At 36.2% G+C, this 14,910-nt stretch overlaps 1 protein-coding gene across 1 annotated transcript; it reads right to left on the reverse strand.

The window, feature by feature from the left end:
• Positions 1–145: 145 nt before the first annotated feature.
• Positions 146–13,675, reverse strand: ech1 (enoyl CoA hydratase 1, peroxisomal). The gene is made up of 10 exons (XM_082180714.1): positions 13,356–13,675; positions 9,827–9,995; positions 9,271–9,359; positions 5,845–5,969; positions 4,245–4,293; positions 3,574–3,638; positions 3,378–3,448; positions 3,213–3,284; positions 1,217–1,367; positions 146–558 (listed from the first exon to the last, which is right to left on the reverse strand). Exons 1-10 carry the CDS (start codon positions 13,384–13,386, stop codon positions 454–456), a joined length of 927 nt encoding a protein of 308 aa, XP_082036840.1. The 5' UTR covers positions 13,387–13,675; the 3' UTR covers positions 146–453.
• Between the last annotated feature and the right edge of the window lie 1,235 nt (positions 13,676–14,910).

Genomic DNA, 14,910 nt, shown 5'->3' on the forward strand with positions numbered 1-14,910 from the left:
CGGCTCCCAGTGTGTGCAGTGTGATATAATGAACACCTGAAACCTGGACGCGGAGATCAGCACATGATATCCACGCTGCGATGATGTTCATATTACAAAACCAAACTAGTTTCTCTTCACAAAAAGTCCAAACTGACATGACCTATACACTCATTTTAGCATTTTTTTTATTATTTCATTTTAGGTATCTGTACACGTTTAGATTTTAGTGTGCATTCAGCACTGAACATGTTTAGCATTTTTTTGGTTAGTTATCTGACATCTGTGAGCCAGACTTCAAGGCACCCGTTAGAAAACATTAAATCAAACTTTCATTTTAATGAACCAGTCCTAAAAAGGCTCGACACCAAACCCATAGAGTTCACTGAAGGTGGAGACGGACTTTACATTCGTAATCGCGAGATATGGTTTAGACAAGCGAGCGGATCAGATCTAGCTCGGGTGTGTAGACTCTCAGAGCTTGGAAAAAATGATTTCTTTGAGGCTTTTCTTCTCCATGGCGGCCTGCGCTGACTTCATTAAATCTTGGGTTTGGAGCATGCTCATATTCCAGGTGCTCTACACAAACAAACAACAACAGGAGACACAGTTTCTCAGTTTAATCACGGAATGTCACATGTTGTTACTGGTGTGCATCCACATGCTTTTACATCAATCAAGTATAAATAATGTCACGAATTAGTTAAATCCCTACTCAAAGAGAATTCAATTATCTGTTACAATTAACAGGGATTGTATTAAAAAAGATCCCTGGAGTCCCCGCTCTCACTCCCAAATACTTTTACAACCACAGAACACTTTTAAAGTGCAGAAAAAAAAGAGGACTTTATTAACAGGAAGAAATAATAAATAACGTAAACTTCGGAAAAAATACAAAAATACTACAGTACTACAAAAAGATTACAAAGAAAATACAGAAACTTCCCTTTCTACTAACATAAACAGGAGAAAACGTACAACAATAATCCACTTTTTTCCTAATAAGCCTACTGCATTTTAGATTATGGGAGGCACTTCCAGTTTGGGGAAGATCCCAAACCTGTATATAACCTGCCTCTCATTACTTCCATGCTGATGTTATTTTAATTCCCATGTACAATCTAGATCTAAGTTTTTCTGTATTTTTCCTTGTTATTATAAATATTATATTATTATGTCACTATGTCATGTTATATACACTTGTCTGTCTGGATGTTTGGCTGAGTTGTGATCTCACCATGTAGTCCAGGGAGTCTGCAACACTGTGGTCTCTGGAGTAAACGAGGTTGACTTTGGTTCCCTGCACTGCTACAGGACTTTTGCTGGCGATCTCTCCTGCCATCTCCAGAGCTCCGGCCATCATAGCCTCTTTATCTGGGAACACACGACTGTGGGCAACGAGAGAGAACAAACGCACACAGAAACGATTAGATTTTTCCATGTAAATATACACTCACTGGCCACTTTATTAGGTACACCTTTGCTAGTACTGGATTGGAGCCCATTTTGCCTTCAGAACTGCCTTAATTCTTCATGGCAGAGATTCAACAAGGCACTGGAAACATTCCTCTGAGATTTTGGTCCATACTGACATGATATCATCACGCAGTTGCTACAGATTTGTCGTCTGGACATCCATGATGTGAATCTGCAGTTCCTCCTCATCCCAAAAGCTGCTCTATTGTATTGAGATCTGTGACTGTGGAGGCCGTTTGAGTTTAGTGACTCACTGTGATGTTCAAGAAACCAGTTTGAGATGATCTGATCTTTGTGACATGGCCTTTTATCCCACTGGAAGTAGCATCAGAAGATGATCCACTGTGGTCATAAAGGGATGAACATGGTCAGCAACAACACTCAGGTAGACTGTGGTGTTTAACCGATGCTCAATTGGTACTAAGGGACCCAAAGTGTGCCAATAAAATATCACTACACCATCAGCAGCCTGAACTGATGATATTAGGACGGAACCATGCTTTCATGTTGTTCACACCAAATTCTGACCCAAACATCTGAATGTTGCAGCAGAAATCCAGACTCATCAGACCAGGCAACGTTTTTCCAATCTTCTATTGTCCAGTTTTGGTGAGCATGGTGAATTGTAGCCTCAGTTTGTTGTTCTCATCTGACAGGAGTGTTTTCTGCTGCTTTAGCTCTTCTGCTTCAAGGTTTGATGTGTTTTATGTTCAGAGATGCTCTTCTGCTTCAAGGTTTGATGTGCTGTATGTTCAGAGATGCTCTTCTGCTTCAAGGTTTGATGTGTTTTATGTTCAGAGATGCTCTTCTGCTTCAAGGTTTGATGTGTTTTATGTTCAGAGATGCTCTTCTGCTTCAAGGTTTGATGTGTTGTATGTTCAGAGATGCTCTTCTGCTTCAAGGTTTGATGTGTTGAGTGTTCAGAGATGCTCTTCAGCTTCAAGGTTTGATGTGTTGAGTGTTCAGAGATGCTCTTCTGCTTCAAGGTTTGATGTGTTTTATGTTCAGAGATGCTCTTCTGCTTCAAGGTTTGATGTGTTGTATGTTCAGAGATGCTGTTCTCCTTCAAGGTTTGATGTGTTGAGTGTTCAGAGATGCTCTTCTGCTTCAAGGTTTGATGTGTTGAGTGTTCAAAGATGCTCTTCAGCTTCAAGGTTTGATGTGTTGAGTGTTCAGAGATGCTCTTCTGCTTCAAGGTTTGATGTGTTTTATGTTCAGAGATGCTCTTCTGCTTCAAGGTTTGATGTGTTGTGTGTTCATAGATGCTCTTCTGCTTCAAGGTTTGATGTGTTGTGTGTTCAGAGATGCTCTTCTGCTTCAAGGTTTGATGTGTTGTGTGTTCAGAGATGCTCTTCAGCTTCAAGGTTTGATGTGTTGAGTGTTCAGAGATGCTCTTCTGCAGACGGGTGTAACTAGTGCTTATTTGAGTTACTGTTGCCTTTCTATCAACTGATGCAGTCTGGTCATTCTCCTCTCCATTCGCCAAGGTTTTCTCCCACGGGTCATATGATTGGCTGATTAGATGTTTTACGTTAATGAGCAGTTGAACAGGTGGACCTAATAATATGGCTGATGAGTGTAATTGTGTTCACTCTTTCCACATGTGAAGAGGATAGCCAATCATTACAGAGTTCTTAAATCTACAGTAGGAACGTTTTTATTTAAAAAATCACTTATCACTATATTGTGAATGTACAGTATATATTATAAATTCAAAATAGCACATCATCTCATATCTTATTGCTTAAATATCTCACCTGACCAATCCACAGCTCTTGGCTTCATCAGCGTGCATCTTCCTTGCAGTGAAAGCCAACTCATTCACTAGACTGAAAGACAGTGGGAGCAAACTTTACTATCAATTGCCTAAAAACAGGGCACTGCTACTGAATCTATAACACGCTTTAAAATCAAGCTAGTACCTTCGACTTCCAATCACTCTGGGGAGACGTTGCAAAGTCCCGACATCAGCTGCCAAACCAATGTCAACCTCCTGAACAGGAAAGGGTGATCAAATCAGGCATTCAAATTTAAATCTCTGCAAATCTAAGTTTATTCTAAAATGGCATTAAATGGTCAGTTAAAATCACAATGACAATCTAATGAGACTGCCCACACCTTGACCTGAAACCAGGCATCCTGTGTACAAAGTCGTATATCACATGCTGTGATCAAGTCCACTCCTGTAAAAGAAGACACAATGAAATGATAACGTTTTATATATGGTTATGAAGAATCGTTTTCTATCTGGTGAAGCAGCACACTTCTAGTGGAGAAACTAACTTCACAAGTACAAAGTTGTTCAAGTTGAGGAGTCCAATCATGAATGAATGAATTATATTAATTACTTGTGTCTGTATCATTACATCATAGCGCCTCCTGTCTTTGAGGTCATTTGTCCAAAAGGCCCACCAAAGTTTTGGCTTGGTAGGACATTCTTGTCTAAGAACTACTCAATGCTTATTGGTCATTGCTGGCCATTTTTTTTTTTTGCATATGTAACTGTTCAAATTAACAGTGATGATGCCTTGGACAAAGACATTGCATGCAAAATTTCTAGTCAAACAGATCAATAATTCTATAGTTAAAGACATTTTATTGTCTGTCATAATTAAAGCTATAATAACTACAGTAATAATAATAAACAAAAAATACAATAGGGTACAAATACTGATTGTTTCAACATCAAATAATACTAAAGAAGAAATCTGTTCTATAATGAATTTGTTCTATATATTCACAATAAAGTATAGAATGTTGTGGAAATTTCTTAACAGAGGGAAACTAACCTCCTCCTATACATGCACCGTGAACGGCCACAATCACTGGTTTTGGACACTGTAAAAAGAAACACAAGAGACATGATGAAACATGATTTGTGTATTGAGATAAAGTAGTTAGTTAGTTGCCATTGAATGTTATAGCCAAATATTAATGTTCATCTAAAAATACTACAATCCTCTTATCATTTTCATGTCATGCCTTTTCGCCAATGTTCTCAAATATGCACAAAGAATGAATCTTAATTTTTGTATGAACTTTTGAGTATATTTCCCATATTATATATTTCCCATATTACCTATATCCCATTTATGGTATACAATACATATATTCTCATATACAATATATGGACAAAAGTACTGGGATACCTGACCATTACCCCAACAGGGACTGTAATGACATCTCATTCTAAAGACATAGACATTAATATGAAGTTGGTCTGCCTTTGCAGCTATAACAGCTTCAACTCCACTGGGGAGGCTTTCCACAAGGTTGGGAGAGAAGTGTGTTCTTCTAGATCATTCTTCTAGAAGCGCATTTGTGAGGTGAGGCACTGATGTTGGACGAGAAGGCCTGGCTCGCAATCTCTGTTCCAGTTCATCCCAAAGGTGTTGAGTGGTATTGAGGTCAGGGCTCTGCGTGGGCCAGTCAAGTTCCTCCACACCCAACTCATCTGACCATGTCTTTATGAACCTTGCTTTGTGCACTGGGGTACAGTCATGCTGAAATAGAAAAGGGCCTTCCCTCAAAGTAGGATGCATAGCATTGTTCAAAATGTCTTGGTATGCTGAAGTATTAAGATTTCCCTACACTGGAAGTAAGGGGCCAAGCCCAACCCCTGAAAAACAACCCAACACCATTGTCCCTCCTTCACCAAACTTTACAGAGTTGGCACAATGCAGTCAGGCAGGAAACATTCTCCAGGCATCCGTCAAACCCAGACTCGTCCATCAGACTGCCAAACAGAGAAGTGGCTTTACACCACTGCATCCGACGCTCGGCATTGTATTTGGTGATATAATGCTTGGATGCAGATGCTGGGCCATGGAAACCCATTCCGTGAAGCTCCCGCCACACAGTTTTTGTGCTAATATTAATGCCAGTGGAAGTTTGGATCTCTCCAGCTGTGGAATCAGCAGAGCATTGGTGATTTTTACACACAAATGCGCCTTAGCACTCGGTGACCTAGCACTCGCTCTATGACTTTATATAGTATTCTTCTTCATGGAGTTGCTGCTGTTCCTAAACTTTATATAGTTTTCTTCTTCATGGAGTTGCTGCTGTTCCTAAACGCTTCCACTTTCCAATAATACCACTTACAGTTCACCATGGAATATCTAGCAGGGATAAACGTTTACAAACTGACTTATTGTAAAGGTGGCATCCTATCACAGTACCGCTCTTGAATTCACTGAGCTCTTCAGAACGACCCATTTTTTCACAAATGTTTGTAAATGCACACTGCATTGATTTTATACACCTGTGACAATGGGTCTGATTGAAACACCTGAATTCAAGAATTAAGAGGTGTGTCCCAATACTTTTGTCCATATAGTGTATGTATTGAGATGTTTTCACAGTAAATTAATAATGTTTTAAAATAGTAACCTTTTCAATAACAGTGAAGGTCTCTTGGTATTTAGCTATGGTGCGGCGCACGTTCCATGAGATCCTGGCAGTGTCATCTCCTTCAGGCTGTAGGATATCACTGGCCATGCCCATGAGGTCAATACCTGCACACAGATCATTACTATTCAGTTAATGATGAAATAATCATATATGGCATATAATACATAAAAATGCATTATAAGTGTTAAACATTTTTAGAAAATTAGAAATCTAGCTATTGTTACTAGCTGAATCAGTCCATGTTGCCAAAATAAAGAATGTTAGTTTAATTTGGGGTTATTAAACACATTAAGTTATATCAAAGTGAAATTTGACCAATTTGACCAAACACAATTGACAGCGTGCCTAAGCAAACAAACAAAAAAAGCGACAAAGCATGCTGGGAGTACAGATCCAGGGCTGCATTTCTCAAAAGCATTGTGAGCCAAGTTGATCTTAGAGACCATTGGTGGCAAAGTATGGAAGTAAAATAATGTCAAATGTTTTTGAAATAAAAAGCCTGTTGAATTGCACTACTTGAAAAAAAATAGGCATTGCATTAACCATGCTTGCATTTTAATGCATTGTATTTTTAGTGCTTACATTTTTATGGGCTGAAATTCAACATGGTTGAATATTTAAGCTGTGAATATTTCAATTAAAAAAATTTCAAACACCTTTTCATTATTAAAAATTCAATAATCCATATTCACCTTTCATATTTCACTTCCAAAATATTCAAACTGTTTAAAAATACAACCAATAATATTCAACAGGCAATTTTCGGTCCATTTTATTTCGCTTTGCAAATTCGCTTCCACAAATTCAGTGGTTCAAATTCGACAGTAAATTCAACATTGACGTCCAGGAACTGCAGGAAAAGCAGTAGATTGCCGAGCATACTCTCCATCTGCTGTTAGTCTACCTCACCGGCAGATGGTGCAAAAGCGCATGTTGAAGACCAGCAACAGTTAGAACAAGTCATTCATTCATAAAACTCATTTACAGCAATGTAAGTGTATTTGTGATTATTATGACGGCTGTTTTATGTTAAATTCAGTGCCTTCACGGTTACTTTTCCTGTGTAGCCTACATGCATCTTTCTCTACCGTGAACGAGATTATAATGTTATTCCCCGATGCGGATATACAGATCCAATGTTACATTTTTGAGGTTGACACATATTTCTCTTGGTTGTTTAGTTGCCTTAACTTTATATTGTGGCGATGTGCTGCATGCAGGCTATTAGGGTTTCCCTCAATACTTCAGGATTCCCCTGCTGGACATATACAACGCTTAACGTAGCTTAATGGACTACAGTGATGTAAAAGACCAAACTCGCAGGCAAGCAGATGGACTCAGAATAACGCGCAAAGCTTAATGCTGAGCGTTTCCCAGTGATAGACTGGCATACAGATGGCTTGATGTTGGACATTCGCACATTTAGGGACCGTCTCTAAAGTGTATACGACTTTGGTATACACGTTTCTAACTCCGATAGCATTTGAATAGAACGACTTACAGTCATAAAACCTACTGTAAAGTGTTCATGTAGTGTCAGGCATAATGCGCACCCTTTGGATTTTTGATATTTATTCAAATAAATTTAAGTTTGCTATTGAAGTTAGAAACGTGTATGCCAATGTTGTATGCAACTTTAGAGACGGTCCCTAAATGTGCGAATGTCCAATGTCAAGCAAATTTTTACATTTAGTCATTTAGCAGACGCTTTTACCCAAAGCGATTTACAGTTAAACTAACAATAGGAGGACAATATGCAAGTGCTGTGACAGTTTAAGCTAATGCAATACACGTATGCATACTATATGTATGTGTTGATTTTATGGCAGTATATCACGAAACGCTCAGCATGAAACTTTGAGCGTTAAGTTCATATTCTGAGTCCATCTTCTTGCCTGTAGCCTATATAATAGCCTACAGCCTACTTCCCTAATAAGGTGCAAGATTGGTCTTTCATATCACTATCAACGGAAGGGAAATCCTTGAGTATGAGGTATTGAGGGAAACCGATTATGATCCTGTTCATGGTAGAGAAAGCTGATGACATGTAGAATACACAGGGAAAGTAACAATGAAGTTATTGAATGAAACATAAACACAGCTTTTGTGTGTTTATCATCTTTTCCGCATATACTGACACAGATAATCATTTTCATTTTATTTATATTTACATTTTCATTTTATGAATGAATGTCTTCGTCAACAACAAGCGCTTTTGCACCATCTGCTGGTGAGGTCGACTAACAGCAGATGGAGAGTATGCTCGGCAATCTACTGCTTTTCCTGCAGTTCCTGGACATCAATGTTGAATTTACTGTCGAATTTGAACCACTGAATTTGTGGAAACGAATTTGCAAAGCGAAATAAAATGGACCGAAAATTGCCTGTTGAATATTATTGGTTGTATTTTTAAACAGTTTGAATATTTTGGAAGTGAAATATGAAAGGTGAATATGGATTATTGAATTTGTAATAATGAAAAGGTGTTTGAAATGTTTTTAATTGAAATATTCACAGCTTAAATATTCAACCATGTTGAATTTCAGCCCATAAAAATGTAAGCACTAAAAATACAATGCATTAAAATGCAAGCATGGTTAATGCAATGCCTATTTTTTTTCAAGTAGTGCAATTCAACAGGCTTTTTATTTCAAAAACATTTGACATTATTCTACTTCCATACAAAGGCTCTATAATCTACTTGGGCTCACAATCCTAAACACAGCCCTGGGCAGTGGATCTGTAGTTCCTATCATGCTTTGCAAGTGACTGCATTAGGAGAGTAAATTTAGGGATTAAGTGTTATTTTATGTGTTTTACAGTAAAGGGAAAGATGTTGCTAGTTTATGTTAACGTTTATTGTTCAGTTGGACATTTAGAGGAGTTTCTGTTATTGAATTTTGTGGTTATCATTGTGCTGAAGAGTAGCGCTTGTGCTTATATGCTAATGTCAGTACTGACACCTGACTTTACTTAGTAGTTCATTATATACATTGCACATAATGATGAACAACACCGTTGACAAAACTAAACTGATTTCATTTGAATAAACTAAATTAAGTTGTGTCTTCAATTAAAAATGTCTTCACTTAAAGTAAATAAGGGTAATGAATAATTTTTTGTGTATTTACATCAAGGTGGAAAAGGACTTTCATCATATAAAACAAAAGATTATATCAAACTTATTAATTAATGTTATCTAGCTGGAGAAATCAGGTGACAGTTATGCTTCAGTAAAACCTTGTTTTTTTTCAGGTTGGTTGTACTCAATTATAATCAGTAATATTAAATCATTTATTTCCTTTCAACAAAACCAGTTATTGTAGATGTTACTACATGAAGTACAAGAACCTCTAAGTTGAACTGACAAAAACAAAATGTCAGTGTAGTGTTTGAAAGCTTTACCGGAAGTGAAGAGCTTTCCAGCGCCTGAGAAAACCACGACACGACACTCTGAGTCTTCAGCTATCTGATTGAAGCAGTCAACCATTTCACTGCAGGTACAACAAAAATACACACACTAATTCAGTCATTATTTTAGATAACTGAGATCATTGTGCACTTCAAATTCCAATCTCACACAGAATATTTTAAGAGAGCATAGAAATGGCATAAAATGGGCACTTTTATGTTGCTCTTTCTTGCATGAATGATGAGATATACTTTGTAAACATTTTAATATTTTATTAAATGTTATTGAACTGAAATTAATCAACACTGAACTGACTATTGTCTTTTTTACAGTAGTTTGTTAAAGATGCATCATTGATTCTGTCATTTTGCTCTGTATTACTGTACTTTATAAAGCACTATAAAAATAAAGATAAAAATAAAATAGTACTATCCATGTCACTGTACACTTGTTAAATGTTTGTTTACAAAGCCTTACAGGAAATCTTAAAGGAAATTAAATGAATTATTGATATGGATATCAGTGTGTAATATGGACATGAGGTCGTACAGCCAGAATGCCTTGTTCATCGCATTGCGTTTCTCCGGCCGGCAGATCTCGACGTGAGTGACGGTGTCCACTGGCCGGCTGACTGACAGTGTTGTGAAGGGGGGGGTGGGCCCTCCTGATGAAGACATTCCTCTAACAGCGTTCAGGAAAGGTACGAACAGACCCTGTTCTAATCACAAAACACAGAAAAAATTCACAGGTTTACACTTCTGATATGTAGAGGTCACCCCGAAGAATACATATACAGTATATAGCAGTTTCTCTGGATTTACTATTTATATGTTTGAGTAAAATGAACATTTTTGTTATATTATATAAACTAATCGACAACATTTCTTCTAAATTTCAAGTAAAAACATTGTCATTTACAGCATTTATTTGGATATTCCCAATTCCAGCCTTACTGAAGAACCTCCAGATCATCACCGATCCTCCACTAAATTTCACAGTGTGGCTTGTGGGCCTCTCCAGGTCTCTGTCTAACCATTAGATGACCAGGTGTTGGGCAAAGCTGAAAACAGGACTCATCAAATCAGAGTCAGGCGTGACTCAAGGCTATCCTGGAAGAAAACTAGCTTCCTTCTGTTTTTTTCTAGTGGGACAATGATCCAATCCAGCCAGGCCAATCAAGGTGTGCATGGAGGACCACTAGATCAAGACCCTGTCATGTCTAGCCCAATCTCTAGACCTGAACCCATTGAAAACCTCTGGAATGTGATCAAGAGGAAGATGGATAGCCATAAGCCATCAATCAAAGCTGAGATGCTTGAATTTTGGCGTCAGGAGTGGCATAAAGTCGCCCAACAGCAATGTGACCGACTGGTAAAGGGCATCTCAAGACGCATGAAAGCTGTGATGGGAAATCAGGGTTATTCCACCAAATATTGATTTCTGAGCTCTTCCTAAGTTAAAGCATTAGAATTGTGTTGTTTAAATTAAAATGAACTTGTTTCCTTTGCATTATTTATACGAGGTCTGAAAACATGGCATCTTTTTTTCGATATTTTAACCAGTTGTCATTTTCTGCAAATATATGTTCCAAATGACAATACTTTTATTTGAAATTTGGAAGAAATATTATCAGTAGTTTATAGAAAACATAAAAAATGTTTTTTCATTTAACTCAAACACACACACACACACACACATACATATATATATACACATTAATGCTATCAAATCGATTAATCATTTCAAACATAAAAGTTTATTTATATAATATGCGTGTATATTATTATATTTATATTATATTATATTATATAGGCCTGTGTGTGCGCGTGTGTCTTTGTGTTTAAAAAAAAAAAATATATATATATATATATATATATATATATAGTTCTTCAGGAATTTTGGCTCGCTCTTCTGTATAACGTTGCTTCAGTTCATTGAGGTTTGCAGGCATTTGTTTATGCACAGCTCTTAAGGTCCCGCTGCAACATTTCAGTCGGGTTGAGGTCTGGGCTTTGACTGGGCCAGTGCAACACCTTGATTATTTTCTTGTTCAGCCATTGCTGTAGATTTGCTGGTGTTCTTGGGATCGTTGTCCTGTTGCATGACTCAATTTCATCCAAGCTTTAGCTGTCGGACAGATGGCCTCACATTTCACTATAGAATACACAGAAGAGTTCAGGGTCGACTCAATGACTGCAAGGTTCCCAGTTGGTCCTGTGTCTGTCTGCAAAACCAGCCAAAATCATCACCCCCTCCACCACAGTTGGTATGAGGTGTTTGTGCTGATTTGCTGTGTTTGGTTTTCACCTAAAGTGGCGCTGAGCATTATGGCCAAACATATCCACTTTGGTCTCATCTGCCTCAAAGACATTGTTCCAGAAGTCTTGAGGTTTGTTCAGATTCAACTGTGCAAACCTAAGCTGTACTGCATGTTGTTTTTAGACAGAAGATGATGTAGAGAGAGTCTGAGATGTAGTTATTGGGTGTTTTGTGATTTCTCTGAGCATTGCACAGTATGCCCTTGGAGTGAATTTGCTGGGACGTCCACTCCGGGGAAGGTTAGCAACTGTCTTGAATGTTTTGAATGTTCACTGTAGAGTAATGGACTTCAGATGGTTTGTAAATGGCTGTATAACCCTTCTCAGATTGATGGCAGCAACAACTGCGTCTCTAAGATCATTGCTGATGTCTTTCCTCCTTGTTATTGTGTGAACACACACATGAAGGCTCCAGACCAGCAAACTGACAAAACTTCTGCTTTTATAGAAGTGATCACACTTGCTGATGATCAATTAATAAAAGGCATTTGATTAGCAGCGCCTGACGGATACTTACCCTCTTTAATTCCTGTGATTTTAATTACGTAATTTTAAGACGTGCCAAGGACCAGATGATTTTATACAACCATAGCATGCAATAGGGTGTCCTTTCTTTTTCACATGACTGTATATATAGTAAATCAAGAGAAACCAATAATTTTGCAGTCATCATCATTGATGAATCATCATTCATTCCAATGGATATCAAAATAACAAACCAAGTACAATCTGCAAACAAATGATACTAAACTGTTTCTCAGAATTAATTTAGCCATTTTTGCAACCACTGGTTCCAGCTAACTTGTAAACTTTATGGAGTTTGTTCCCATAAAGATCAGATCATACAGGTGTTTTAAATTCTAGCACTTTAAATTACAATCACATTATATTGGCATTTAAATAAAGGCATTTTTAGGCAAAAGGGGGTGAGGAATTGGCCCATAATACATCCCTGATCTGACGAAATAGTGTATTATTATTAAGGTAACATATACAATGTTTTATTTGTTAACGTTAGGTAATATGATCTAACAACAAACAATACTTTTACAGCATTTATTATATCTAGGTTAATGCTAATTTCCGCATACTCTATCATAATACATGTTAATGCATTAAGAAAGAAAATGAATAAGATAGTATATTGCCCACATGAAATATGTTTTAAAAGTTTTAATACATTTAATTTCAAGTTAAATGTTAACAAATTATCCCAAATAAATATTATTAAAAAATACATTTTGTTTTGCTTAATAAATGGCTTATGTTACCTTTCTTTAAAATATATTCTAATTGGTTTGATATGTTATGTAAAACATAAATGCATGCTTTAAGTGTACAAATACTAATCATAATCAATAATAGCACATCAAACATAGACATTTCCATAGAATGTTCCTATATACATTTTTATATTATTAATTTATATACACGTTCCAGCTTGCAATTCCAGCTGCATGCTATACCTTTTTAAAACTTGATTTACCCATTAAATATATTTATTTTATTCACTCAAAGAGAGAATAACATATTATTAAGTGTGTGACCTTTCACCCAGTTAACATTCTGTGATGACACCTTCACCTACATTCAGTCACAGTTACAATTAATAACAAATTGGTTTAAAGAAACTAACAAAATTGAGTGTTGATACTTCACTTTTTCTAGTGTTCAATCCTTAATACTTCTACAAACGGTGAATGTGGTTAATGTGAGTATTCAGAGCAAATGCAGTTAGATGATCAAACTGTGAGACTTACTTCTGAACGCTGAACTGAACACGAAAGCCATCGATGCCCTTTGACCAGTTTCGTTATATATTCACAATCACAGAGCAGAGCTGCTTATGAAGACTAGCACTGCAGTTATGTGGACTTTATCTGTTTAACTGGAGGATACTCGTCACAACACAATGAAAACACTGATAATGTCCGCCTCTGTCTTTAAGAAGAGTAGTTTATTTTTTTAGAACGTCATCATGTTTTCCTCTGACGTACAGCGGTTTATTTTGTGTGAAATCGAGAGTCCCCTCCAGATGATCTTTCTTCTTCTTGAAGACTTCTTCTTCTTCTTCTTTGAAACTCTGCACCATAGGCACACACCGCCATCTACTGTTCCTGTTCTTACATGGATGATGGTCACATCTCTATTATTTGATCATTTCGGGTTCACAGTACATGTTTCTGTATTTTTGTCTGTTGTGTGTTCAGTTTCCATGCCAAAACCCCAGCTTGTGTGTTCCCATCTATACCTTTGTGTTTTAAGTCATGAAATTCCCAATAAAAATCAACCCTTTGATTACAGTTTATCTTATTTTCCCCTTAGTATTACCTTTTAAGTTCTTTAACATTTTATTTATCTCTGTTATATTACCTACATTTTAATATTACATGTTCAACTGTTTGTATTACCCCACAAAATGCACATTTACCTGTAATACCTACTTTGAATAGTGATGCATTTAGTCCTGTGTGTCCAAATTGTAATCTTGTTAAAACCACCTCATCTTTCATAAATTTTCCAAAATTATATATTTCTTTGACTGATTAGTTAATATTATAATAAAAATTGTCCTGGCTGTATCAGCTGTCCCACTTCTTTTGCAACTCTTTTTGAGTATTTGATTTAATAATTGATTTAATTTCTCCTCTTCCTAATGGAACTTCAATCTCTATATCTTTTTTTTTTTTGCCTCTTTTGTTAACTGATCTGATACCTATTCTCATATTTTTTTTAAGAGATTATATATACAGTATGTGTATATTTATATATATATATATATATATATATATATATATATATATAATTTAAATGTGTTCTCTAATGGATTGATGTGTTAGTTTACACACTGTGAACTAACATGAACAAACAATGAACAACAGTATTTTTATTAACTAACATTAAAGATTAATGATTAATAAATACTGTAACAAATGTATTGCTTATAGTTCATGTTAGTTAATACAGTACATTAACTAATGTTAACGAATGAGACATTACCTATGTATTCATACTGTTTGAAATGATTTTGTCATTTACATTTACATCATTTTGAAGATATTGAACATTTATTTTTTATTTCCCTTTTTCTATTTTTTATTTTTTGACTTTAAAATAGACATGGCAAAGAATTTAAACAAAACTTTTAATTTAGATATTTTACTTGGTTTTTAAAATCCATATTTTTCTGAAAAACAAAATTACGAATAATCTTTTAATTATTTTGACAAAATGTTATATTCCTAAGACAAAAATAACTCTCAAAGAAACTTTCATACATTACCTTGTAATACTGATCTCACAATACACTTTGAA

Source organism: Leuciscus leuciscus (genome assembly GCF_965113295.1).
Source record: "Leuciscus leuciscus genome assembly, chromosome: 9".
Lineage (NCBI taxonomy): Eukaryota > Metazoa > Chordata > Actinopteri > Cypriniformes > Leuciscidae > Leuciscus > Leuciscus leuciscus.